The sequence below is a fragment of the Pocillopora damicornis genome, chromosome 3 (genome assembly GCF_964200805.1).
Source record: "Pocillopora damicornis chromosome 3, jaPocDami1.2, whole genome shotgun sequence".
Classification (NCBI taxonomy): Eukaryota; Metazoa; Cnidaria; class Anthozoa; order Scleractinia; family Pocilloporidae; genus Pocillopora; species Pocillopora damicornis.
The window spans coordinates 13,112,793-13,140,201 of record NC_142672.1 but is presented as its reverse complement, the minus strand read 5'-3'; the positions used below and the strand labels follow the sequence as shown (position 1 = coordinate 13,140,201).

Sequence of the window (27,409 nt, the reverse complement as noted above, 5' to 3'; positions counted from 1 at the left end):
TATTTAATTGATAAGACATAAGTGTAAGGGTTTAATTTATTTACTGATTAGCTTTAAATTAAGAGTTAGAGTGAGATTTTCGAGTTGCTCATGTACGAGCTAAGGTTACGAAAGCCTCGAAAGAAAAGAACTAACAGCAGGTGCACTGTCGGCCATGTTAAATGAATAATTCATATAATTCAAAGAGACTTTCTAGTTGATCGACAGTATGACACTTTCGTAGAAATTCTTTGGAAAATCAGTTGAAACATGAGAGAGGACGCTATTCTTATATTGGTATCTTCCCTCGTCTCGGTCCATTGTCATTTCTTCACCGATGCAGGTTCAGACCAGCACTGCGAGGATGACACGTGCATAACAGATGAAAGACCGTGTTTTATTCCTCGGGAAAAAGGTATCTTAACGCGCCTAGATGGAGTAAAAGTAAGTAAATATGAGGGCAAACAAAAACGATTATTAACGTTTCTGGTATGCCTGTTTATCTGTTATTATTCCTCCATAGAACATTGCAATTTCGGCTGGGTATTTTTTGTTATTTTATCGAAATCAGTGACTCGAGGAAAATTATGTAATTTCCGTGACAGTCCTAATCAGAAAGCTTCATCTTCCCCTGGAAAAGCCATAAAATGAACAATATTGTTATTCTAATGAGGCCTTTCGATTTTCAGTTAACCAAATTTTTTTGAATTGGCTAAACACTGAGAGCTGGTTGATTGAACGAAATCTCATTTGCACTATGGTTGCAGACCATCAGAATTGTTTATGGTCGGGTTATTTAAAGTAAATTAACGCTTTCCTGTTAGCTGAATTTCTTCTTGACACTGTTTAGAAATGATCAAAGTTTGAATCAATGATCGGGCCACAGATTTATTCAAGAACGTCTGATATTAATTTATTAAAAAAGGCAGGATCTAACTTAAAGCTTACTTTCCAAACTCATCAAATTTCCTATTTTATCTTAAAATAAGGCTTACACTTGCTACTTCGAAGCATTTCGTGTTGTGAAAATATTCCAAATCGTTGCAATTTTCAGTTTCATATTCAAAATATAATTTACGCTATCAATTTTTTGTTAAAATTCATTTTTCCAAAGTATAGTTTAGATTCTCTGTATCTGTTTAAAGTCAACTTTTCGAGCTGACTGCAAAAAGCTGGTACCCGTTCTTATCACATAAAGAATACAATAAATACACCAGATGGTTTACTGGTACAGTTTAAAGATTCTGTCACGTGTTGCAGTAGAGTTAAAATTTATATCAAGTCTTAATCGTTAAAAATATTATGTGACGAAAATAACTGATTAACACCTCCAGAGAAGCCAGTTCAATTTACCTTAGTTACAGTTTATAGTTCAAGCAAACCATGGGTTGAAGCGAATGGCCATTAAAATAGTTGAACGTTTACATCTGTTTCCTTTCTCGCTTAAACCGATATTGCCATTTACTATATATTTATTAATATATTAATAATAATTAATTAAATAAATTAATATATTTTACTATATATACGATTTTAAGGTTTTGCTCTGCGTGATGCAATATCCCTCTGAAACATTTGCTAACCTTTCACACCCTAACATCATTATGCACATTCTCCATACTGTACTCCATACATTTCCTTAGGAGATGACAAGAAGAACTTGTTTAACTATCAAGACCTTCTTCATTTGGTGATCATTTTGTTGATTCTCGTGACCTTAAAGTTTTATCGAAAGGTGACATTGTGAGGAGAAATTAGATGATGATCCTCCTTAGCGATTAAATAAAGGTGTCCTCAGGGTTTTTTTAAAATAGTTTCGGGTTAAAGCAATTGTATAGTATCAATTCAACTCTGGAATTTTTCAACATGTTTCGCCATCATCTCGAAGTTTTTATGTATGAAAATCAAGAGGAATGTTTGATTTCTACGTGAAGAAGTTCCACTTTAGCGAACTAACAATCATCATTTTTCTTTAGGTTGGGCACAAACAGAAAGTTGATCTTGGAGCAGAAGGAAAAAAAGTACTGATAACTCGGGCTTTGAAACCACTCTTGCTTGGTGAGTGTCAACCCAACGTACATTTAAGGGAATTTAAGACTTTTGACCAAATTTTTTCAGCAACTCTTGCCCAAACCACGTACAATTCACCTCTATTGGCGCGTGCGTAGTGAGAAATTAGGAAAAATTGGTTTTGGTTATCAAGGGAGCCAGTTCTGTCTATAATTTGGTTGCAACTTGGCTACATATCCACTGTATCTGCCAGAAGATGAAGAAATAAATATACAATATTAAGCGAAATAAATGGTATAAAAATATGGCGGAATTTCATCTGAAAAACAACGAACAAATTTGGCACCTTTTTCATTATCTATCTTACCTCCTCAGAGATCCCGAATTTCTTATCTGAAGAAGAATGCAACCACATTATATCACTGGCCAATGAAAAGGAGTTGGTTAAAAGTGTCGCTAGAGGAGGACTAACAGAGAGCGACACATGGACACATGACCCAAATCGTAAGTGAGTTAAATTAATTACCACACAGGCTGATTTTAATTGGACATATCAAAATCGAAACTTAGTGGCAAACAGCGAAGGCAAGTTTGGTTTAACTTCTACTCGGTGCTATGCAATAAAAAATCAAATTAAGAAAATTTTTCTGTGAGTAGGACCTTCAGCTTTAGAAACTTGAACACAAAAGTGAGTGAGATAAACTGGTCAAAAGACTATAGTGTCAAACTTTAAAACACAATAAGTCCAGCTCTAAACAGATGATTTAGAATTACTTGATAGATTTCTCCCTGAATTGTAAGCTATTAGGTCCCCGTACCGCTGTTAGCCTCTTAGTTGTACCATTACTAATGGTGATAACAGCAATCACAACAACATCACAAATAACGATAACATAGAGAGCAACTATAACGACACAATGACGATGACGTTGACGATTATGATTATGATAATGATAATGATGATGGTGATGACTATGACGATAACGATGAAAATAATGGAAATTTTAGTGATAACGGAGATATGATAATGATAAAAATGATAATGATATGATAGTGATAAGGATAAGAATAATGTTAATGATAATGATAATGATAATACAATGATAAGGATAATAAAATGATAATGATAATAAAATGATAATAATAAAATGATAATGATAATGACAATGATATTATAGTGATGATAATAATGATAATGAGAATAAAAAAATGATAATAAAATGATAATGATAATAATAATGATAATAAAATGATAATGATAATGGTAATGATAATGATAATGATATGATAGTGATAATAATGACGATAATGATAATGATGATGATAATGATAATGAAATTGATTACAAAATTCCCTTTGAAAAGACCAATTTGAATTGCAGTATTTGGAAAAGCGGAGGGCTCGAGAGGACTGTATGAAAATTGGGACTTTGATCAAGATGGAAAAATAACAATCGATGAGGTGAGGACAGTACAGTATTCTATATGTAAAAAGAAACACCCCAGCTTTGTTACCTGTCAGATCATTAACGTTGATGAATATAAAATAATTTTTTCCCTTCAGATAAAGAGATTTGCGAAGGTAGAAAGGTACCTTTATCTCACGGATGAGGAAGTGAAACGCATGTAAGTTTGCCTCCTCTCTAAGGTGAATTATTACATGGATCGAAAATACATTCAATAGACTGTTTAATAGCTTTGCAATGCTTAAAGCTTTTGTTCGCGGATCCAGCCGAAAAAGATCACGTAGTCGAGGAAGGATTTTATTCGTCGTCTTACGTCAAGCATGGGAAATAGGAAAGAAATTTGATTCCCCCTGAAGGAATAAATCCCCCGGCGTCTTTCATAAAACTTTACTTGTGGACAGGATTCACTCAAATCGAGGAGGCTGAATCCCTCCTCCTTTTTCCCACTCGTACTTAGCTGTATTTCGAGCCACTTTGAGTAATTTTGCGCTGTTTTCTATCAGTTGAACGCTTTCATCAAGCTAATGTTCTGTTACGTATTAAAATAATCAAATAACAAAATTCGAAGGAAAAACTTTTCTACGCAGATTTAACACCTTTGCACGAACCTGGATAGAATTTGTAAAACACATTTATTAAAAAAGAAGTTTGCTGTTCACAGATTTCACGACTTGAAGCTACGGGAGTTCGATGATAGTAAGTAAAGACCATAACGTAAGAGATATGATAATCTCAGAAATGTGACATATTTAAGGGTTCTGTTTAAATGGTTTGAACCGATTGCAGTTTCTTGAATGTGCAACTAGAGGACAAAACATATCGCAGAACTATGAGGGGCGACCAGACAATATATTTTGAAAAACTAGCTCACTTTTATATAGAAATTAAAACAGTAACTTAATAAATCAGTCACTCAGTCTGTCAATCAGTCAATCAATAAAAAAAAACCAATCAATCGTTCCCCTTAAATGCAAGCATAAAAGGGTCTGACAATAGTTCTGCAAATACCTCTTAAGTGATGTGCGCACATTCATCCAGAAAAGATTCTCATACGGACTCTGATGATGCAGGTGTCATTACTCGTGAGGAGTTTCAAGACATGAACACGCTCCTTGTTGACAGCTACTTGTACGAAATGGGCCGCAGCTATCCGCGTCACCGAGAAAGATTCAGTGAACAAACATGGCTGACAGGGGAACACGAAGACGGAATTCTTCAAGACATCCGCATGAGGTTGGATGATTATAGTTGCATAGACCTGTAATTAATGTCAACTAGCACAATTATTATGGAGCCATTACCGCATGTTACTCTCTTATTCTTACTCTTTAGCCCCTGTGTAAGTTTTGATGAAATTTCATCCTGCCACCGAATTGAACATCCATGCTGGGGAGGGTCTGGGGCAGGGAATACTACGTACAGTGGCTCCAAGGGGATCACGCTGAGTAACACGGTCACAACTTATTTACCGTTTTATAGAGGAAATGGCCTGCCTTGACTGTTTAGCTTTTAAATTGACTTGTTTCACTTCGCTTTGATATTATTTTTTTTTACTTCATTTTCAGTCTCCTTACTTATAGATGGCTGCAAGAAGGAGTTCGTTACTCGGATGTAGAAATGACAAGCATACCAAAAAAAATGTTTCCCAAAATAAGTAAAAAATCTCGAAGACCTTGTAATAGAAAGGGGGGCTTCGGGTAATTAGCTCCTGAAGCAAATAACCGTGGGAAGCAAAAAAGCGTCATGTAGTTGATTAGAAATCTTTTGAATTGATCTCATAACTTTTCCTTGCAGAGTACAGGCAGTTACAAAGCTGCCCGATGAGATTATCTATGGAAGTGAGTACTTACAGGTAAGGTTAAAACATTTTTTCTCTTGCCGAAACAGAGAGAGAAAAACCAAGAGGAAAATAAAAATAAGAGAAGCTGCTTATGGGAAAAAAATGAACTCCCGCATAAGAAACATGACGATCTTCTGACGAATCACAGCGCCATAGAATATCAAATGTTGCTTAAAGTCAATCTGGACTAACTGCACAGGATTCAATAATTAAATAGTCCTGAAATCAAAATTTTGAAAACGACTCTTTATAAGGTGCTTTTACTCAATCCTCTCACTCCTAGAAGAGACCATAAGATATTTTCTCCTTAATTAATTAACTATCAATCAGGAAGATAATGAGAAGAAAGACAAATATCAATGAAGGTAAATCAAATGATGATACTAACCAATAATCAAAGCCTTAAATTATGAGAAATAGACGAAAAATCAGGAGAAATAAATTTTTGATCTTAGGGGCGAAAGAGTTAAAGCCTAATGTTTCCCCCATTGAAAACAAAGCTTACGCCGAACATATCATTAGACCTTCTTCCGAAACGGGCTTGACAAACTTATTACACTCACCAGGTTGTCCGTTATGGAGTTGATGGACATTACCACGCCCACCTCGACAGCGAGACGCATGAGCATCCCGAGATACCCTGCTGTCATCAGATTCAAGGAGCCGGAATGGATCGTGAAAGGAGATGCAAGTTATGCAGGTATCTAGCAAAGTAATAGAAATAGACGTTTAGGGATTTAGTATATACATGCCTATGAGAGAAAGAGAAACTGGCTCTGTTACTTGAGCTTGAAAAATCACATTCCTAATATCGATATGGAATTTTGTGGACAATGGATCTAGAGAACATGCATTTACTACACCCAGAATATGTGTTGAACTTTTAGATTCGAGAGCGATATGCAATTAACTGCTTACTAATTATAAATTGACCATTTTTTCAGATATGTTACGATCCTCTATTTCTTAAATGAACCTCCCGAGGGAGGTGAAACAGCTTTCCCGATGGCGGACAATGCAACGTTTAATAAAGAGGTCAGTTAGACTTTTCTTTTCTTTTTAAATTAATTCTGATTTGACAAAACAACAACTGCAGTTAAAAATCAACTGGCAATTGAAACACTTCGAGAGAAACTTTTTGCTAACAGGCTGACTGGTGCAAATAAGAATTATGTTAATCAAGGCACTCGGTAATATCAATGGAATTGTGAGTAAAATTTGGTATCATTCAATTTTATCAACTTATTGGAGCGCTATCAGGGCAAGGAAGAGAAATGAAAGTATCCGGTGCTAGAACTAGGCCCAGGGTATGTCCGAACAAGCACTGTTAAATTTCCACCCTTCTCTTCCCTAGAATAATCATCCAACCGATAAGCATTTATGCCACGCCAAAAATCTGGTGTTAAGATAGATATTGATAACTCATTCAATTAATGTTGTTTCCAGAATTTCGCGTCGTTACGTTCCAAGGAAGATTTCTACAATTTAAGTGAGTTTTGCCACAAGGCAAATCTGGTGGTGACTCCTAAAAAAGGAACTGCTATCTTGTGGTACAACCACGAGATGGACCCAAACAGTGGCTGGCTGGGGAGAATGGACGAGTATTCAATTCACGGAGGATGCGCAGTCAAAAGGGGGATAAAATGGATAGCGAACAACTGGATCACTGCCCCATATAAGAAGCTTGCTCATGTCCCAAGTCAGTACATACTGGGTCCGGATATTTACTTCAGCGAAGATTGAAAAAAGATGATTTTGCTCGGACCAATGAGGAACACCCCAGTAGTCAGTGTTACTGATCGATAAAGTAGATACAGCCTCGTAACTAAGACTCTCTCCCCCAAAGAGAGAGGAAGAACGCTAAAATTTCTTCAAAATCGTAATGAGATTCTGCTGGGTTATCTGGTGGTATACATTGTAATATTGGTAATGAAGCAGCAAGCATGATCGTTCTACTACAATTTCTGCGGGGAAATCATCAGCAGCGACAGCGTTGCATCGAAATAGACAGAGGTACCGACTTATATGCAATCCGTGTGGTACATTTTGTTAAGAGTGAAATGAGTTATTGATGCAATAAAATAGACACATTATACTGAACTTTAATGTTTTATTTTAATTTTACTTCTTATTTGTTTCTTACGTAATGTAGCATAGATGAACACTACTCTCATTTTTAGGAAGATAAAATTCAGTGAAAATTGGCCCAGCCAACCGTTGATTCTCAGCACTTCCATCAAATGGAAATGGAGAAAGGGAAACGTTTCTTTAGTCACGCCGGATAGAGTTTTAGAATAAGAAAGAAAATTACGTAATTATTTTTAGCCCTGTCTGTATACGGTATTATACTGTAACCCCACTGTAGGGGTGAAATATTCCATAACAGGGATTGTAACTACGAATTATCTATTCAATTAACTTAAACGGTCATACCAACGAATTTCAGGGGGCGAGGAGGTATTAACTCAATAGTTTTTCTTTGGTTTTCAGTGTCCTTTCCATTATTCACTGTCTTTCTTTTCTTCAGTTTTTGAGACCATATCATGCATTCGTCAGAGCTGTAATCTTGTATCTTCATAAATTGTAAACCGCACTACGTATACCACAATCGTATCATCGCTTTCACTGTCCACCGTAAACCGCATCATCGACATAAACCAAGCTTAATTAATATACAATTTACTTGTATTTCGATTTTGACGTCGGCTTCCGTCGTATTGCACCCGAGGAAATCGAACAAAGATACCTTTAAGTAACCAGATCAAAGTATGTAAACCAAAAGGTTTCTTCATTGCAAGTGACGTATACTTGATTTATTAAATTTCACCTCGGAATATCGCATCTCGAAAGTTTTGATTGGTTCACTCAACTCTGGTTATCACCTCATATTCCGAGTTCCCTTTTGTGGAAATGCTGTAACTGTTGCGAAGCTCCAAAAACCCATTATTTCATGATTTAAAGAAATTCAAGAAAGCAATTATTCCATTCGCACTTGTTGGATACAAGATTGGTGGCAGCCAACTCAGCGTTTATCATCTCATATCCAACGTGCGCTCCTGGAAAAATGTCAAATAAACGAGGGTAAAAAAAAAATCACTTAAACAGTCATGACCATGAGCGGTCCTTTAGACGTTCTGTGAACCATATTTAAAAAATCACCCCTTTTTTTTCTCTAACCTGAGAAAGAAAATAAAGGGAGACTAAATTAAAGCATAGAGCTAAACACTTCAAAATCTAATTTCAAAAAGGAGTCAGTCTCTCTGCTGATAACGTTTACAACTCTATATAACATCAAACTTTCTGAGCCAGGAACTAGGAATGTGAGCTCCATCTTTGTAAGGTGCAGTTATCCATAGATTAGCGATCCATTTCTCTCCCCTCTTTATGTCACAACCTCCGTGCAAACTAAAATCATCTCTTGCTCCCATCCAGCCGCTCCCATCGTCACGTAAGTGATTGTACCACATGATAGCTGTTCCTTTTCGTGGACTGATCGCCAGACCTTGGTGGCAGTTATGGCTAAGATTGAAGTAGTCCAAATCACCACGACTTGAAGTCAGATACTAAATAGAATTGAAAACAAAACTCATGTTACTCTTTCGTAGTTGAATATGTAATCGGATCGTACATCTAATGGTAGCCCTGAAAATTACTGTTTTCTGTAGGAGTAACTGACTTTACAACTTCTTTGATGCTCTTAAAAGATAACAACCTTTAATTGATGTGTTTTTTATTGATTTATGGACACTAGAAAGTTGTCGCGGTGGAATTTGTATGTTTATCGCATTTCACACTCAAAGGCTCACGCCCCGTGAGAATCTTACCTCCATGCTAAGGGTGACATTGTCGGCCATAGGGAAAGCGGTTTCTCCTCCTTCCTCGACATCGTTGAGATAAAACAGGATTGTTACATATCTGATCAAGGAAACAAGAACAAACAAAAAGCGGATTGATGAAAGGTGACAACTGACCTTACAATGCATAAATTTTGTTTGAATGTGATGTAATTCCATCTGAAACGTCGCTGCTAAAAACGGATGAATCGTGGTTTTATCAAATTATGTCACACAAAGTTCCCGATGATGTCCCTTTCTTAAAAGTGAAATTAAAGTAGTTGGCTCATTTAAGTTTGCGCGCAATGTTTTTTAAAAAATTATTATTATCACTAATCAAAGTAAAGCTTACTTTCTGATGACAGCAGCATGCACTAAGAAAACGCAAAAAAGACGATTTGATTATTAGTGATCACAATTTAACTGAACTTTTGCATATGCTCACCTACAGAGCCTACAGCCTTCATCTTTATTAAAGGCTTGCACCACATCTTCATAAAGTTGGCAGCACCTTTTGTCAGTTCTTTTCTCTGTCTCCGAGTCAAAGTGGGCGTGGTAATGACCATGTTTTCCATAACGGACGATCTGTTGAAAATATGTACCCTTTTCATTGTAGACGAAAAAGTTTTTTCTGCCTTCACACTAGTAAGACGGTAGTTGAAAATCAAAAAGAGAAGTTTAAAACGGAGTTTTGTTCCATAGAAAGATGTTCACACTTCACAAACTTCACACTCTAATTATTTTTTCATATTTAACATACGAAATATTCTTTTGACCAGCAGATGCTCATCAAGGCAGGCCAATTTCCTATTTAACTAAATAAAATTTAACTTAATTAAATTATATTGGATATAGTACAGAAATTAATTAATGATACATAAAAAGACATGTAAAAATCTGCACAATAAAAAGGGAAATGAAACTCATTCGTTGTAAACGAGACAAAGTCCTTAAGTTTCTACTTGTACTAAAATTTTGTAGAACTGGTTGAATTTTTTTCAGTTTGCAGTGTTTGAATTTTTTCCTCTCGTCTCTAAGAACTTCTGAAATCCCAATAAGGAATCGATCCTGGATTCGGCGCTCTGATGCTCTGCCATTGAGCAACAGAAAACACTAAAATGAACCAGACCTCTACCAGCTTCTTATGTGCAAGCCTCCTGAATACTGCTAAAATCGGCAATGTTGAGCGTTATACGAGAAAACCGACAAGAAAGATGATGAATTTGGAGCTTTGTCATGAAATAAAACGAACCTAAAAATCTGAGTTTTTCCTTTTCTTTTTTTTACCATTACCGTGTTGACAGACTTTCCAAATGTCAAAAGATATCCTTTGACTAGAATTATAAGAAAAAAATTAAGGCCTACGATATCCTCTGGTGAAAAAATTGTTTATTTCACAGTTTGTTACCTGAATCCTCTCACTGCCGTAGATGATTTCTCGGGAGAGTCTGGTGAGTTCTATAACTCTGAAGAACAGATGGTAGAAATCATTGCTCCAAATACATGAAAGCAACCAATTTTAACTAAATTTCTTAAGCCGTATGTTGGAATAGCAAGGAAACTATATATAAGTACAACTCGTTTTTAAGGCATACTGTGGAAAGCAGGAGGAGATCTTTGACTGCACGTGATTCTTCTGTCAGACCTGTAAAATTGGTAGTTTATAAAAAATTTACAAACTAACATGATCCAAAGCCAATATGGAAGACACCTAGTTTGGACTATCGATTAGGAGCACTGATCTGCCACGCTCAAGTGAAAACGTTACCTTTCTATCACTTTGTTTAAAACTGGATCGCCCAAAGATCTCTGATTGACCCAAGTCTGATCACTGTACCGTGGCCTGTGAAGCGGGTGAGACATTGACATTGCTGACATCAAATCCGTTAACCCCATGGAATTCATTGTTTTGAATTCGTCAATTGTAGCAAATCCTGAGAGAAAAGGCGATAATTTTACACAGTGATGGTGCGAATGATCAAGGAGCAACAAAAGCAAAGAAGATCTCCATGGTATCAACGAGCGCTTTTCATTCAACTAATTTATTCTTGTTTTCTCGTCACCATATTCCCACCAATTTCATATACACGCGCACACATCCCACAATTCCTCCAATCGCCCTAGTGAGGGGCTAACGCTGAAAACTTCAGCCTTTAGACTCTTTACGGTGGCCAATTTACGTTTTCAACTTAGTTGTTAACACTAAATTACCTAAAAGAAAAGAAGATTAGATAAGTGTTCACTGTGGGTCGATAAGAGTCACTGTGTATCACTTGCGCCTAAAAATTACTCCATGTTGGCCTCAAGCTCGCTTGATGACTGTTTCCAATCCATTTCTTCTTTTTATTAATGAATATTCTTTGACGCACTAAAATATATTTCATTCCTATTTGAATTCTATCTTTATTTCAATATTAATTCCTCAAAACATAACGCACTAAATGGAGAGATGACCGAAATCATTTTAATCATAAAGATAATCAGTCCAGGTGCTTAGTATAAGAAAGTTATTTACCGTCGTCTAATTCCGTGATATTCACATTATGAAGCCTGTAAACAGAACAAACCCGGCTTAGAGACCGGCCGTTATTTATCACGGAAAGGGGTGGGGCTGTGGAAAGTCGGAGGATTTTGTTTGTGTCACATAAAATTTACCTGGTCCTCTATAAGGCTCTGTAGAAATAATCCCCCTTCACTGGCAGTAAATGCCCCCCCCCCCCCCCCCAGGCAAAAAAACAACATAGACAACCAAAAGGAAGAAAAGTTTGTGCGCCCGATATGGGACTTGAACCCATGACCCTCAGATTAAAAGTCTGATGCTCTACCGACTGAGCTAACCGGGCTCACTTAGAAAAATAGCAGCATTTTTTAGCTGGTAACTGCACAGGAAATGGTGAAAACTAAATAGAAACTTGTCGAGCAATTTTGTTCTGACTCAATAATTATGCACTTTAATTTTTCAAGATTAGGGAAACTGCTAAGATTTTCTAAGATTGTTTTTCTAACACAGACTCAATATTGTATCGACCAAAATGTGTCAAAAATTTTCACATTGAGTTTATTTTGTGGAACCTTAAGTAATTCAATTTTAAATTCAAGCTCATGTTCTCAGCCTTACATTTCAATGGTCTCCTCTTTTGTTAGAACCAAATAGTGGTACGTTTTGGCGTAGGTCATCACCTATCAAATATATTAAAAAAGAAGCGAGCTTAGTGATCTAATTGCCCATGTGACTTGAACTTATTCTGGCTTCAAAAAAAGTGACTAAAAGTATTGCTCCTTTCTCTAACTTAAATACCAGCCCATTGCAGTTTACCCTCGGCATTTCATAAGGTTCCGTTTAATAGCACTATCCAACGTATCAACCGCTGGCCAGTGGATAAAGGAAAAAAAGGCACTGCGCTATCCACCGGATGGAGATTCATCTTATGGATAGCGTGATGCCGGTCTTGCCCAAAAACACAACACAGCAATGACCCGTCCAGGGTTCTTGACTAAGCACCTTTCGACTAGGACTACAGCACTGTAGTTATTAGGTTATCGTGTTGGCCACAAATTGTAAGAAAAGGAAAATAAAAACTATCCTTGGATTAAAGCGTTTGCTCACAGTAAATGAAGGAAAAAGCAAGCAAGCAAACATGCATGCCAGCAAATCGATAAGACTAAAAATATGCAGTTTGAGGAGAACTTATAGCTACTCAGGTTACATAAAAAGTCTACTTTTGTACCCACCTCCTCGATAGTCAGTTTTCCATTTTTGTCCCCATCCAAATATTGAAAATAATCAACATGCAATGGTCCATCTGCAACAAAATATTTTAAAATATTTCATGTCATGGATCAAAATCTTAGCAATGAATAATCATGAATCATGGGTACATTGTATTTTACCGCAAAACATTGAACGAAGCTGCCTAATAATGAGCGGAACTTCCGTAAGTTACGACCAGCTTTCCATCAATGATAAAAAGAAGGTTTGACAACCAAAATAAAGTGCGCCCGATATGGGACTTGAACCCATGACCCTCAGATTAAAAGTCTGATGCTCTACCGACTGAGCTAACCGGGCTCACGGAATAGTCCTTGTTGAAATGAAAATACCCAATGCTGGCATCAGAGTATGAGACTTGGAATTGACTTTATTTTTGATTTATAAGTGCACTGTGCACAGTGGACGCATCAGTTATCAATAAGGTCAAGTTACATTGCAGTTGCACGGTGAGTTTAGCTGAAAATACAGTCAAATGCAACTCCTCTGTTCCCTTTGAAATCACTGGCTCGTATCTTACTTCTGATGTCAGGGATTTCAAATTCACTCCAGGACTGTAGTCCTCCCTTAGCTGTACTGGTAACAAAGCGTTCTCTTTCCGAAATATTAACCATGTGGCCACACTCTTCCTCAGACAGAAAATTGGGAATTTCTGGAAATGAAGAGATGAAAACATGCCAGTAAACCTGGTCACCGACCACAGTTCCTAATCATTAGCAACAATTATTAACGACAAAGCCATGCAAAAGCCTACAAACACTTCTAAAGTTTCATCAACGAATTACTGTAAAGCCGTTGTAACGTTTGTTCTTTGACCATAACCGTGCAGCGTGAAAGGTCGTGAAAGTCTTACAGATACCATTACCCCTATCACAATCATTACCATTAAGAATAAAGGTAAAATTTTCCCGCCGAAAGGAAAGAAAATCGCCAACAGGCATATAAAACTCCTACAAGTATCCATACGATACGGTAAGATATAATTTTTTTCGAGCAGTCTTACCAAACAAAAGAGGCCTCATAGCTTTTGTAATCCGCTTTCTCACAATATCACCAAGATCAACATCTTCAACGTGACCAACCTATGACGAAATTTTACGTTTAAAATATGACTTTATTTATGTGGGCGCTATAGCTGAAAAATAAATGTGGCTAGACACAGCAACTGCAACAAAGACAGCCAGGAAAGCTTCGAGCGAGTTTTAAATTAAGGTGATATCCTTGTACTTTATTCGCTACGATCGTTAAAACTTCCAGGGTTTATCTTTGATAACCAATATTGGAACTAAGAAACGAAAAACATTATACAATGAAGTTTTAACCAAGGAAAGAAATCGCACCGATCGCAGCGATGAATCCGATTCAATTACGACTATTCCGGTAACGAAAGAGCCGCGTGGACAGCGCCATTCCAAGATGGCGGCAAGCGCTTCTCGGAAGAGCAATCATGGATTTGGACAGCCCTACTTGTTTGGACTGCCTTTTTTCAGTCAAGTTGGTGTTACTAAGAATAATTCGCAGAAGCACTGCTTGATCAATTTTGCTTTGGTGGTTTTCAAAAATTACCAGTAGCCACCTTCTATAATGGTAGTCTTATCGTAGTTCGCCTAAGTAACTTAGCGATAGATTGTCTTGACGTACGGGATATTTTGCCAGTGTGTTTATGGGAATATTCGAACGAACGCATTCACAAACAGAATGATAATTCTAATTCGCACAAGTTGTTTTTCTTTTTCTTTATTCCCGAACGAATTATATACCTGTGCATGTTAATTTGGCTGACCTAATAGGAAAAATAACATACGTATCATTTCGATCGGTTGTCAACTTGCATTGAGGAGCATGGGCAACCTCAAAGCCTAATTACAATGATCGTTAGCTTATGGCAGATTGTGACACCTTCTGTAATGGAGTGAATTAATGAACTTAAGAAGATTTAATAAAACCACAAGTCTTACTTTAACGCCATTTATTCTTGTCAAACCAGCCTTCCTTCCGATAACGCATGGTTCATCTCCGCTTGAATCAAACTTTTTGTAATCGCATCTTTGTCCCTCCCGTACAAACCTACAAACGTTATATGTTCGATTACTTGGCTTCTTTTCGCAGTAAGCTGACAAAGCTAAAAGTGAGCAAAGGAGACAAAACTTCCATCGAAGACTAAACAAGGTCATTGTTTATCGCTGTGAGAATAAACAGTAGTTCTCTTATTTAGTTTTTTTATTTAAACGCCGTGGTTTGAAGCCACCCGTGACTCGCACCGAAAGCATAAATATTAATCAATCGTGTTTTTTGGACAATGTATGTTGCAAGACGTGGATCAGTCCCTTAACATGGCTCTGTAATTCTAAGACTGACTGGAAACTCAAATGTAAATTCGAGATGAGCCATTAAAACTAGAGAAAAATTAAACAGTTTGACTCATTTCAATTTCAGACTTAACGCCTCGATCTATAAATCTTGTAACCTAAAGCTTTAAGCTTGAATCAGGTGACAGGTGGCTATCGCGTTTCACACTTACAAACAGTACCTACCCAGTGGACAAAGAGAAAGGGCCTAACCGTATAAAGGCACCAGGAAGTAAGGTCATTGGCACCAGAAAATTGGGTCGACTTCACTTCAAACTTACAATTAGGGGTCTGAATGTGTCAAATGATGTCTCAGCTTTAGCAAGTGAGCTGTATGACATACTAAGTATTCTGTCAATTATTTGATTAGTCGATAGAGGAAGGACCTTCAAGTCAAACCTTCAGTTCAGAAGAATATTCTGTTAACAGTTAATCATTGGTCATTCCAAGTTTTATGGATTTCAAGATGATCTGGATCTGTGGCGATGATATCCCTTTCGGCTTCTTTTCGTTTTAGATTGAATTATTCAAGAAAAAAAACCGCACTGAAGAACACGCAACATTGTCACCGCGAAAAAAAAAAAGACAACGTCTTACATAACCTAAGAAAGCGAGAATAGATTTTAATTAATTCCCATAATGATAATTTTCTTAGCCTAGAATTTGTATTGAATTGAATTTAGTCTATTCTGGATAGCTCCTTCAGGTTTTAATTGTTTAGATATCGTTTAATAATCTCGTAGTTTCCATTCCTGAGTTAATAGAGTTCGGGAATGCAAAGGTTTAAGCAAGTAACAACTCAGCCACGAGCTTGGAATATGAGCTGAATCTTTATGCAGTGCAGCGATCCAACTGTCCTCGTTCGCTTTCAAAATCATAATGTATTGAAGGGGATTCAGTAACTCTATTTCATTTAAAAAGGCGATTACAACCTGTCGGAATCTGAAAAAATGAGCGTTCCTCAGTAGGACCAAGATGGAATTTATCGTGCTGGTTTCCGTACATTAAGGCTAGCTTTTCCTCGATGGCGAAATGAACAGTTGACAACAAAAGGACAAAATTGGATCTCGCCCGATATGGGACTTGAACCCATGACCCTCAGATTAAGAGTCTGATGCTCTACCGACTGAGCTAACCGGGCTCACTGAATTCCGATATAATAAAAAAGTGGTTTGTTCAGTGAGAGTTTGAATTTGGCGCGTTAATGTTGGCATGTTTACAAACCTTTGTTTGGTTCTTCTGTTGCTACTTAGTGTCGGCTCGCTTGTTCCGAAATTTCACTTTCAACTAGCGAAAATTAAAAAAGCTGAGAAGTTCGGGAAATGGTCAGACATGGTACATATTGCAGCAGACGATATGACAGCTTTAGCTCAGCTCCGTGTTTTGTATTCTTATAGAGTACGTTCTTTCAACCAAAGACAGCGCGCGTTGTATTCCTTTATTATAATTAGCAAATAGATTCCAAGTTGCCGTGCGTCAAAATGTGGTAAGAACAAAAAAGTGACACACTCGGCTGCGCCTCGTGTGTCACTGATGCTCTTACCACATTTTGACGTCCTCTGTGATCTATTACTGAACAGACGCACGGCAACGTGAAATCTATTTGTTTTATACCATAAAGAATTAAAATATACGGAAAAAAGTTTTAATGGTGACGTCATCTATACGTCTGTCCTCCAATAGATCATAAGTGAGAACCAATCAGAATGCGTGCATAACTGAGCTTATTATATATAAAGTGTAATAGTGTTTAGGCAGAAGTAAAGATTATACACGTAACCTTTTTCAGCCTTTATGTTGCTTGAGTTTATTTCAAATTCTTCCCTTTTCTTCTCATATCAATTCTAAGAAAATATTTTATATAATTAAAGAGAGCTAGAGTGTATCTAAAATTAATTTTCATTGAAATAATCTTCAAAGCCTAGAATAAGAAAACTAAAAAACTGAAAAACTCAAAGTTGTAAAAATATCTACATCCTGAAAAGTCTGCATAGAATGCTACTGAGTTTATATGGTCTGTTCTGAATCATTCCTTCAATTTTAGCTTGTGGAGATTTCATCTAAAGGCCAAGCAATTACTCTTCGCCGGGGGAAAGCGGGGGTTTTTTATGGGGATCACTTGTTTTTCAAGGGTAACAGACGAGGGATTAGTCGTCGCCAACAGGCAATTGGCTTCCTATTAACTGTTAATGAAGGGGGGGAGGGCTACTCCACCCCAGGCGATAAATAATGACCAGTTCCCAATTTCCTAGTTCCCATGAGTCCTTTCAACCTGCAAGTCCATGTATGTTGGTCTTATATGTAAAAATTCAGCCACGAGCTTCGAATGTGAGCTGAATCTTTATATGGAGCACTGATCCAATTATTAGCGATCCATTTTTCGCCTTTTGTGATATCACATCCTCCGTGTAAACTATACTGGTCCATCTCTCCCAGCCATCCGCTCTCTTTATCCATAAAGTGATTATACCACATCACAGCGGTTCCCTTTCGAGGCTTGATGACTAAGTTCCCCACATGACAGTTGTGACTCAGATTAAAATAGTCCAGCGTGCCGCGACTGTCTTTTAAGTACTGTTGAAAAGATAAATAGACGCTACCATTAGCCTTGATCGATTTATGTCGATGTTATAGAATTCTATTTGCAATTCTATTTGCAAAGAAAGAGACCGAGTTACGACGATCCGTCCGACCCTAGCTTTCACTATGGTTTTCTTTGGGATTGCGCACGCGGGGTCTTCCGGTCACATGATAAGTCTTGTCATCTCCAAAGTTCCTCATTCTGTTTTGAATTCATCACCTACCTCAAAATTTAAGGTTTCGTTTTCTGCAACAGGAAAGGCTGTTTCACCTCCACCTTCCACGTCATTAAGATAATATAGAATGGTAATGTACCTAAGAGAGGAGAAAATATCAGGCAATTTTCGTGGCTTGTAAAGTAAACTTATTCACTGAAGCTCCGTGAAGCTTAGACTCGCTTTTACTGGTCGAGTGTGATATCCATAATTTTGCCTCAGCGGGAGCTTTGCTTTAACCGTTTTGACAAAATTTGGGACTCGAAATTTCCGAGATGATAATTACCATTGATGATCTAATGTCAAATAACCTTCACTGACCAAAACAGAATTGAGAGGCAATAATACTCAAGCACAGTAGAAGTTGTTTAAAAAAAAAAGTCAAGCTAAGTTATCAAAAGTAGAGCGGGGCATCATAGAATAAAGTAAGGCTCGGAGTATGTTTTCAGAAAGCTTTCATTTTTGCTCAATTAATTGGTTCATAACTAACTGAATACGCATAATTGAGTCTCATAAGTCATTTTAGACACTAACTACTTTTTCCGTGAATACATATAAGGCAGAACATCTAACCTACAAATCCTGCAGGGATTCTCAAAGCTCAACATATCCACTTCATGTTGTTGATGGCAGCAAGGGACGTCGGTCCTCAGGTGAGTTTCAGAATCATAATGGGCGTGGTAATGACCATTTTTATCATAATAAACAACCTGAAAGGACACGTGACGAGCAATGAAATGAGTTCTGTTAAAGGTAAAGTCTAAATTTTGGTCTCATATGGACACCTACGTACTCTACTGGTTTCTAAAGCACAAAGTGGGTAAAAAGTTTGCCAGTTTAATTTGTTGCACGTTACCTCCAGCATTTTTTTTTTATCTAAGTTCACTTGTAATGGAGTTGAAGAGGACTCGCTGTATACATTCGAAAGGTTGCGATTCATGGACATCCCAAGATGTTATAAATGATTATACTCTAAAACTGATAGAAAGTTTATCTCAAACTTATTCTCACCTGGAGTCTTTCACTTCCATAAATGATTTCTCTTGGAAGCTTTGTTAACTTAATTACTCTAGGAAAAGAATTACGAAAATTTAATTACTGTCTGATAGGTCGTATACATGGATTGTATCTGGTTTCGGAAATGGGAAATCGATAAGGCAACGGGAGGCAAGTGAGATTAGAGTAGTCAGTTAGAATACTCATCCATCCCTCAATCCATCCAAACATTATCTATTGTCTTTTACGCATGTATTTATTAGTGTCAAAAACAATCTGGGTTTGCTTTCCTTTTGTTTTACTTCGCTCTACGAATGGTCCAGAAAACTCGCGCCATTCTGTCAACCAATCAGATGCAAGACTAAAACCAGTCACGACTTGGTCGCTCGCGCTTTCCCGCGCTTTAGGAAGTTTGGTCGGTTTTACTTTGTGTTCTCATTGGTTCCTTAGGGTATTTACCTTTTTTCAGATCATCCGTTGTGATTACTTTGGCTTCAAGAAAATATGCGACATTCTTAAAAACATGTTTCAACAGTTCTTCTGTCATCTTCAGTTCTAATTTATACAAAGTAAAAAGTTGAATTTAAAGTGCATAACAAAACGCTCATTGGACAAATATTATTCTTGTTATACACCTTAAATTCAACTTTGTAGTTTGTATAAATCAGAACTGAAGATGACAGAAGAACTGTCGAAACATGTTTTTAAAGAAGGTCGCATATTTTCTTAAATTCGTGACATATCTGCTGCTATCTGGATCTTTTTACCATAGCTTTGATTTAACGACAATCAATCGAAAAATGCTCGATTCGTTTATCGTACCTTTCAATGATTCTATCTAAGTTAGGATCTTTGAGGTATCTCTGGTTCAAAAAGGTCTGATAACTATAACGAGCCCTGTATTTAGGATGAGTTTTTCCTGCATGTGCCATTATAGTGTCAGCCCCACGAGTATTCATATTCTCGAACTCTTCAGGCGTGATTACTCCTGAAAAAGAAAACATGTTACATTTCAAGTCAAGCTCGGGGCAGCTTTCGTGCACACGCTTTAAATCGTGCCGTCAAGTATTCACGTTTAGAGACGAGAATTCACTAATAATAACGAGTTTCCTTGTAACGTCAAGAAAAAATGATGAAACATAATTTTTTTTAGTAAAATAGAATTAAAATCAGAAAATTTAACTGTTTTTTAATAAATTTATTTGAGCCTTGCATAAGCGCATGTCCTATAGAGCAAATCTTAATGATTTCTTTTCTGCGGACCTGATATCCTTGAGAACTTGAAGTGCAGCCTTAACTCTCATAACTTAGGACGTTATCAACTTACACAATGCTTTCCTAATATTTGTTTTTTCTTCAGAGACATCATGAATATACAGAGACTTGGAAATGGCGTAGTGGAAAGGAACGCCTGGCTATCTTGGGCAAAGTGCATTCATGCGCAGAGACAAGATAAATAACAGACGCTTAAAAAGCATAAAGTTGGTAGTTTCTAAAGAAACAGTGAAGTTACGTCGGTGGGAGAGTATAACAAGGTAATTTGGTATTATCAACTGAGTTGATAACCAAAATTGGCCACCGTTAATTGAACTATTGAAAGCTGACGTTTCGAGCGTTAGCCCTTCGTCAGAGCGAAAAAAGCAGCTTAGCTTAAAAAGCAGGCTGGTAGAACGAGCGAAACTTACCATCGTCTAACTCGGTAACGTTCACCTTGTGAAGTCTGTGGTACATTAGATAAAAAATCATAAGTTGTGAGATAATAAATACTATTTATCGTTATCAAAGGTGCTCTTTAAAGTAATACAGCCCAACGTTAATTTACTGTCTGTAGTTAAGGGTATAAGAAAATGACTCACAACTCCATCAAATCTTCTTCGCTGAAGACGGCGTAAATATATTTCTTTCCGAACTCGACAACCTAAAGACAAAAATTCAACAATAATTCTATATGTTAAGACGACTTTAAGACAAGGAGATACATATGGTCGCTTACGAATGTACCGTGGTCTGGGAGGTCTACATGAGACACAAAACTTATATTAACTAAGATGTCACGAGAGAAGGAATCCAACTAAAAAAACGTGAGCTAAAGTGACATGGAAAACTTATGAAAATGACATGACATGTAGTGCATGACATGACGCGACGCAATGACGACATGACAAGTAATATATGCCATAGAAAACAGAGGCTACAATTATCGCTCTATACTCTCACGAGAATAGGTGCTGACTATACATTTTGATGGAATGAAATGTGAAATTGATTTTGTTGTTGTTGTTGTTGTTTGTTTGCCTACCTCGTCCACTGTAATTCTTCGGTCATTATTTATGTCCCAAGCACCAAAGATTCCCGCTACATCTTGAGCTTTGCCATCTGAGAGAGTTGAAAAAAAACATTGTCAATGTCATAACCAGAATTTGGACTCAAGTACAATTCTGTCATGCGTGTCTTCTGGAGGGTGTTGTAACTGACTTTCACCACAGCCGTATCGGTGAGAAAATTTTGCAGGGTTTTCCACGCTTCTTACCTGCAGGTCGGTAAATATCTGCCATTGCTCACCTTTATTGCGGTGAACCTGATAACTGGTAAATAGATGGTGCACATAAAAGGTTCCAATGAGTGTTGTGAAGACACCTATGGCCCGCTCCATGGAACGCCCGTGAAACAGGCCAAACGATGAGACGATGGTAAAAGTGACTACGTTCCACACCTTCCTAAAAAAGTCATGTGGGTTCCTTAATATTTCCTTCCAGTTTGGGTTGAAAAGGTGTTCGAGCCATACATGACCAAAAATTTAATGTCACAGCCCAATTGCGCGCTCCTCGAGGCCAATTTACGGTTGTTTTCTGGAGAGAGTCCAGTGATGCACTCATTTATTAGGCTGCTTAATCTATTAGAAACCTTATAACCTTATCGTGAACTACTTACGTTCAATTTTCGGTATTTCTAAATCTTTTTCTGTCGTGAGACCTCCCCTAACCGTACTTGATAACAGGCCATTGTTTTCAGCTAGCTTTATTATGTAGTCACATTCTTCATTGGTTAAAAAATGTGGTATTTCTGGCGAAAACAAAAACAAAATAACAATAAAAACACCAACACAAAAAGAAAATAAACCAGGTATTTCAATTGAATCTATATCTATATTTGCATTAGTGAGTGAAGAATAAAGTCAGCTTCTCGAAGGCGGAATAGCGAAGTGCAGATCACTCACGCACTGTGCCATTATCAGTATGGGCCCCTAAAAAGGAACAACCTCAGTCATGCGATGGAGAGGGTGTTCAAAGTAATTTGGTAATTACGGACCCTGTCTTATACTTCCTCTTGGTAATCTTTTTTCTTAGCACCCAAATATTTGAGTGACGAGAGTACGAATAAGTTCTTAATAGCTTATGTGTGAAAAGGAAAAGATTAAGGTAAGATATAAACTGTTGTATAGGAATTTGAGCTCTCCGAGGTGAAAACAACCATTTAGGTACGCAAGATCGGTTGAATCTTGTCCTAGTCACAAGAAAAAAAATCAAATTATAATAAATAATAATAATGAAGGATTTTTATAGCGTCTTACCCATTTTTAGTGGAGGCGCGGTGGCCTCGTGGTTAGTGCGCTCGACTCCGGATCGAGTGGTCCGGGTTCGAGCTGTGGTCGTGGTCATTGTGTTGTGTTCTTAGGCTTTTACTTTACTCTCACAGTGCTTCTCTTCACCCAGGTGTACAAATGGGTACCAGCAAATATGCTGGGGGTAACCCTGCGATGGACTAGCATCCCATCTAGGGGGGAGTAGCAATACTCCTAGCCGCTTCATGCTAAGGAAACCGGAGTTAAGCGCCGGCCCCATAGGCCTCTTAGGCCTGTATAAAGGCTTTACTTCTACTTATCCATTTAGCTCATGGCGCTTTACAACACTTTGCGGGGGAATTTGAGCCAGACTGCCTTGAGAAATTACAATTTTTTGACAGGTCAATTTTGCAGATGCCCCCAATTTCAGAAACAAGGCCAGAAAACAACACCGGGAACTACGTTCCCTACTCTTTGAGAGAAGTATGTGGGTTCTTTAACGTTCCCTGCAAACCAGTACAGAGAAGATGCAGGAGACGGGGCCTACAGCTTTTCGTCCTTATCCGAGAAACAAAGACCTGATCCATCCTGTGGCATACACCTTACCAAATAACAGAGGTTTCATCGCCCTCGTAATTCGATTTCTGTGACAATCTCCTAAATCAACTTCCTCAACGTGACCAACCTGACGAAATCAAAGAAAATCTAAGATTGAGGAAAAATTTTTTAATCGGCCGGAACTGGTTTATCTTTTATTGGTCATCCATAAAATAAATGCGATTGATTGTTGTTCAAATAAATAATAAACACTCTCCCCTCAAACAAAACACTGAACGGTAGTATTTTTTTATCTTTTGAGAGATTATTTAGCATATAACGTGGTTACTTTAACCATTAATTCTTTACTAACAACGATGTTAACATTGGTTTTCTCCCAAAGTTAAACAAAGCAAACGAGTGAGAAGAATTGAATCACCAACTGTTAGTTTGATTCGATACCAAATTCTCAGAGCGAACGTCGAGAGAAAAATATAACCATCAGTGATGAGAATTTATATTTTAAAAGTAAGATATGAAAGGTTCAAGTCCGCCGACTGATTTCACGCATAAAAAAATTTGTTAATTGAGGAAAGGCTCATCCAAAGAAGGCCACAAGAAAGATTAAACTTAGATCGTGACAACTTCCGATTTACTGTTTAATTCACTAACCTTCACTCCGTCTAGTCGTGTTAATCCGGTTCGCCCGACAAATGTGGGACCTTCGTTAACACCATCATCAATCTCTCGTCGTTTACAAGCATGGTCGTTAGCAGAACAGCTCTCATGGCGAGAATTCGATGGACCAGAATACTTATCGTGGCAAAGTACAAATTTAAAGCTAACTAGAGATAAAATATAAACAACTTTTACAGAAAAGAATAAGGCCATCGTTGAAATGTTCACGCGGATAATGGCGAAGTTTTGAATAAAAATCTTTGTACGGTACCAGATTGACCCAGCAAGTCACTGTTATAAATGATTAAAAATCCCCATGGGAGTTGGATCTCTTAATCGCTGGGATTTCAACCAAGAGTATGCAAATTTTAAAACTGTACTTTTCATTCGAGATTAAGTGTCGATATATCCTTGAAATGAAACTCATTTTATCTGTAAATGTTTCACAGAAACTCAACAAACTGAGGTGTTAATAATGATTTTTTGTTTTGATAACTTCTTGAGATCGACAGGTTTTAACAGATTTAATAAGCCAAACACTTCAACTTCTCACCAGGTGAGAAAACAACAATTTGTCTTTTATTCCGTTCTACTGCACAGGTTAACAGGCCCGTGCGACGGCTATACTAAGAACAAAAGAATCAATTTTCTTACGCAGCTACTTGACCAATTCTTAAACTCTGTTCCTTAATTAAAAACACTGTCGCCTTCATTCATACCACGTGCTCTTTGACAAGTCAGTGTATAGAACCTGTCAGACAATCGCTTAAAACATTTAGCCACCAAACAAACAAAGTGTAACTAAAGTTTTACCCAGTGTGTTTATGAAAAAAAGGAAAATTTGTTCCACTTAGCTTTACACGAGTAGTTTAGTTTTAGTTTCGACTTCAAGCATGGAGGGCGCAAATGATTCCCTGACAAAGAAGTGACAGACACTGTAGTAACATGCATTTAATGCACATGATCCTCTCCTTAAAACAAGTCATTGATTTATCTGGAACTTTTCGTGAAAAGTTCCGTAAAGATCTCTTCATAACAGAGATTAGAAACAGAAGGCAAAATGAATTTCCTCGTCGATACTTTAGCCCTGGCCTGCAGAGAACGGGGACTCCTGACCCTTGTAGACTACGTTACGAGAGCTTGACAAAGCCTCTGACGTGGTCTGCCAACTAGAGCGTGATCGTATTTTTCTTCCAGGACATACACTTCGTAGACAAGCCGGCTAGGGTAGCCCGCAAGCCACGCAATGAGGAACGTTTACAGAAGTCTATCGTTGGTTTACGTGACGAACGTGACTAACGTAAAGATAGACCACATATACAACTGGGGCTGTTTACTGATACTTAACAGGCTGATAGTCACAAAGGTGCACTTTTAAGTATCAGGACACAGTCATCACCAAAGAGAATTAAAACTAGCGTTAAATTTAATACTAGAATTTAGATGTCGAAATAAAGAACGAAAATGTAGGCTATCCAGCTTGTTTTTCTCTTGAACGCACGATCAATGTCAACACATGTCACGCAATCTTTCATTTCAAGTTCCTTTATTCCAAATGCAATATTTAGCAAATTTTAACATAGTAATGAATTCGAAATTACAATTACGATATTTTGGCCTGTAGACAGAAAACGTTGCATGCTGCACTAACTTTCTTCATTCCGTTTCAGGCGCGTAGGATAGGACACGACACAACCGCGCGGTAACAGCTGTAGTCAGTTGTTGTATGACGGAGATCACCAGGCGAAATCAAAGACAATGTTTAAAACAATTGTTTCGTAATGAACTGTTTTAATGGTTATCAGAAGATCGCAACGGTCATACAATTCCATAAAAAGGCAATTACATAGGCTAACCATGAAATTACAATTGAGTTCATGCGTATTCCTATAAAAGCGTTTTTTAAAATGCTTTTTTCATTACGCGTGCCTATAACAGCGAGAAAGCGCAGACTCTTTCTTTTGACAGGCGTCAGGCTTAGTGCCTTGATAAGTGTCACACACAAGTCCTAGTAGATCAAACGTGGCCTCGTTTTGTATTTCATCGGTGTGTTTCCCGTTCAGCGTAATCCATGGAACGAAGTAATGGGGAGGATTGAGTGCGTTGGTCTTCAGAGCCATTTCATGCTCCAAGGCATTTCCCTGGGCACCCGAGCGGCACTTGTCAATGGGGGAGAAATCTATGCCAAATTGGCTTGCACACTGCTCTGCTGCTGACACTGGATCGTATCCGGCGATGGTCGACTCCAGACAGTGGATGAAGGGAAAGTAAGATGTTGCATTCTGAAGGATAGAAATAGCGCATGTTTCAATGAGGTTACCGACGCATTCTGCCTCCCCGTGCTGACATGTAAATCGCCATTCATCCCCATAGCGACTCTCTTGTGCATTTCCATACGGCACGAGGATCACCTCCATGATCTGGCCAACCTTCTGGAATGTTGGGTAGAACTGAGTCTCTATGAATTGCCTGCATCCTCCACACAGCGACTCGTAGTACAGCGCTATTTCAACTTTTGGTGCAGCTACCGGTGTTCCGACACAGAACACAGGGAGGGCAGCCAGAAGGACGGAGAGCATGCACAGCTTGAATTTCATTTTAGCAACGAAAAGGATCACTGATTCTAACCAGAAGCATTCCAACCTTTATACCCAGGCATAGAGACGGCGCGTGACTTTCTCATGAAAAGCACATGGCTATATTGTGCCAGCGGTGTAATACCTAAAATGGTTCCAAAGTTGTTCCGGGGGTGGTTGGAGTTCGCATGATGGACAGGTAAGCATTGGTAACCTAAGCTGAACAATAAGCCTCCGTAAATAGTACATATGTTTGCGTTACGCAACAGTCGTAAAAAAAAAAAGGGTTTGTTTAGGAATGAACGGCCGTATTCTTAACCTAAATATCTGCTCTAGTTTTGATTTAACTACCTTTCTCCCCTATGTGTTTATTCCTTCGACTCAAGAGAGTTTTCTCGGATTATTTACAGCCTTTTGGCTCGTTTTCAGTTCTCCCTTGTTCGAGATTGTGCTAGCCGTGAAGCTCAAATCTGATCCCCACCCCACCCCTGATAATCAATAATAACGACAGCAAGTGGAGGGGTCATTGTATTTGTTTTCTTCGTTTACCTATAGATTCCATTTTCGTTTATACACTTAAACACGTATTATGGCCGGTTTCATGGACTTATTAGATCAAGCCGGGACAATAACGATAGATGTTTGGCGTTGGGGTGATGAGTACTGGACCGGGGCAGGGGGAGGGAAAATAATTATTACTGCTTTTCCGGTTGCTCGCAGCGGGTTTGGCATCCAGGTCATGTGCTTTTCACGAGACTGATTTTTATTGCCCGAAATTGTCCTTCGTTTTTCAGCAACAAAAATTATTTGTTTATTTTCGTGAATTTTTTTTCTTTTTTTAACGTTGGTTCAGTCTCTCTCTGGCACTGTACATACAACATCCCTTGAATTGCTTTTTAAAATTCTATGACTGTGGCCTTAGTAGCCTGTCAAGGTAGCATCCCTCTCATGCGTGTTTATACGCATGAGAGGGATGCGAAGAGCGCCTCCCCATAATTGCAACCAGTAAACGACAAATAAT

General features: G+C 37.9%; 4 protein-coding genes and 3 non-coding genes across 7 annotated transcripts; 1 reads left to right on the top strand and 6 right to left on the bottom strand.

Moving 5' to 3' along the window:
• Window positions 1-213: 213 nt before the first annotated feature.
• Window positions 214-7,400, top strand: LOC113674251 (transmembrane prolyl 4-hydroxylase). The gene is made up of 11 exons (XM_027190723.2): window positions 214-423; window positions 1,956-2,037; window positions 2,365-2,493; window positions 3,371-3,450; window positions 3,553-3,614; window positions 4,116-4,150; window positions 4,525-4,687; window positions 5,249-5,306; window positions 5,861-5,994; window positions 6,239-6,329; window positions 6,741-7,400. Exons 1-11 carry the CDS (start codon window positions 250-252, stop codon window positions 7,035-7,037), a joined length of 1,305 nt encoding a protein of 434 aa, XP_027046524.2. The 5' UTR covers window positions 214-249; the 3' UTR covers window positions 7,038-7,400.
• Window positions 7,393-15,153, bottom strand: LOC113674268 (transmembrane prolyl 4-hydroxylase-like). The gene is made up of 11 exons (XM_089199749.1): window positions 14,855-15,153; window positions 13,900-13,978; window positions 13,417-13,548; window positions 12,860-12,930; window positions 12,246-12,307; window positions 11,643-11,677; window positions 10,896-11,061; window positions 10,536-10,593; window positions 9,573-9,712; window positions 9,119-9,209; window positions 7,393-8,857 (listed from the first exon to the last, which is right to left on the bottom strand). Exons 1-11 carry the CDS (start codon window positions 15,068-15,070, stop codon window positions 8,576-8,578), a joined length of 1,332 nt encoding a protein of 443 aa, XP_089055875.1. The 5' UTR covers window positions 15,071-15,153; the 3' UTR covers window positions 7,393-8,575.
• Window positions 11,898-11,970, bottom strand: Trnak-uuu (transfer RNA lysine (anticodon UUU)). The gene has a single exon. It is a non-coding gene; the product is annotated as a tRNA-Lys (tRNA).
• Trnak-uuu (transfer RNA lysine (anticodon UUU)) lies at window positions 13,124-13,196 on the bottom strand. Its single transcript has one exon. It is a non-coding gene; the product is annotated as a tRNA-Lys (tRNA).
• A 1,159-nt stretch (window positions 15,154-16,312) lies between the features above and the next one.
• Trnak-cuu (transfer RNA lysine (anticodon CUU)) lies at window positions 16,313-16,385 on the bottom strand. The gene has a single exon. It is a non-coding gene; the product is annotated as a tRNA-Lys (tRNA).
• Window positions 16,386-17,025: 640 nt separating this feature from the next.
• Window positions 17,026-24,271, bottom strand: LOC113674249 (transmembrane prolyl 4-hydroxylase). The gene is made up of 11 exons (XM_027190721.2): window positions 23,807-24,271; window positions 23,204-23,282; window positions 21,967-22,098; window positions 21,335-21,411; window positions 20,892-20,953; window positions 20,721-20,755; window positions 19,858-20,023; window positions 19,051-19,108; window positions 18,613-18,749; window positions 18,049-18,139; window positions 17,026-17,818 (listed from the first exon to the last, which is right to left on the bottom strand). The coding sequence occupies exons 1-11, from the start codon at window positions 24,023-24,025 to the stop codon at window positions 17,540-17,542; spliced, it is 1,335 nt and encodes a 444-aa protein (XP_027046522.2). The 5' UTR covers window positions 24,026-24,271; the 3' UTR covers window positions 17,026-17,539.
• Window positions 24,272-25,341: 1,070 nt separating this feature from the next.
• LOC113674264 (gamma-interferon-inducible lysosomal thiol reductase-like) lies at window positions 25,342-26,667 on the bottom strand. Its single transcript, XM_027190741.2, has one exon. The coding sequence runs from the start codon at window positions 26,407-26,409 to the stop codon at window positions 25,732-25,734; it is 678 nt and encodes a 225-aa protein (XP_027046542.2). The 5' UTR covers window positions 26,410-26,667; the 3' UTR covers window positions 25,342-25,731.
• Window positions 26,668-27,409: the final 742 nt, after the last annotated feature.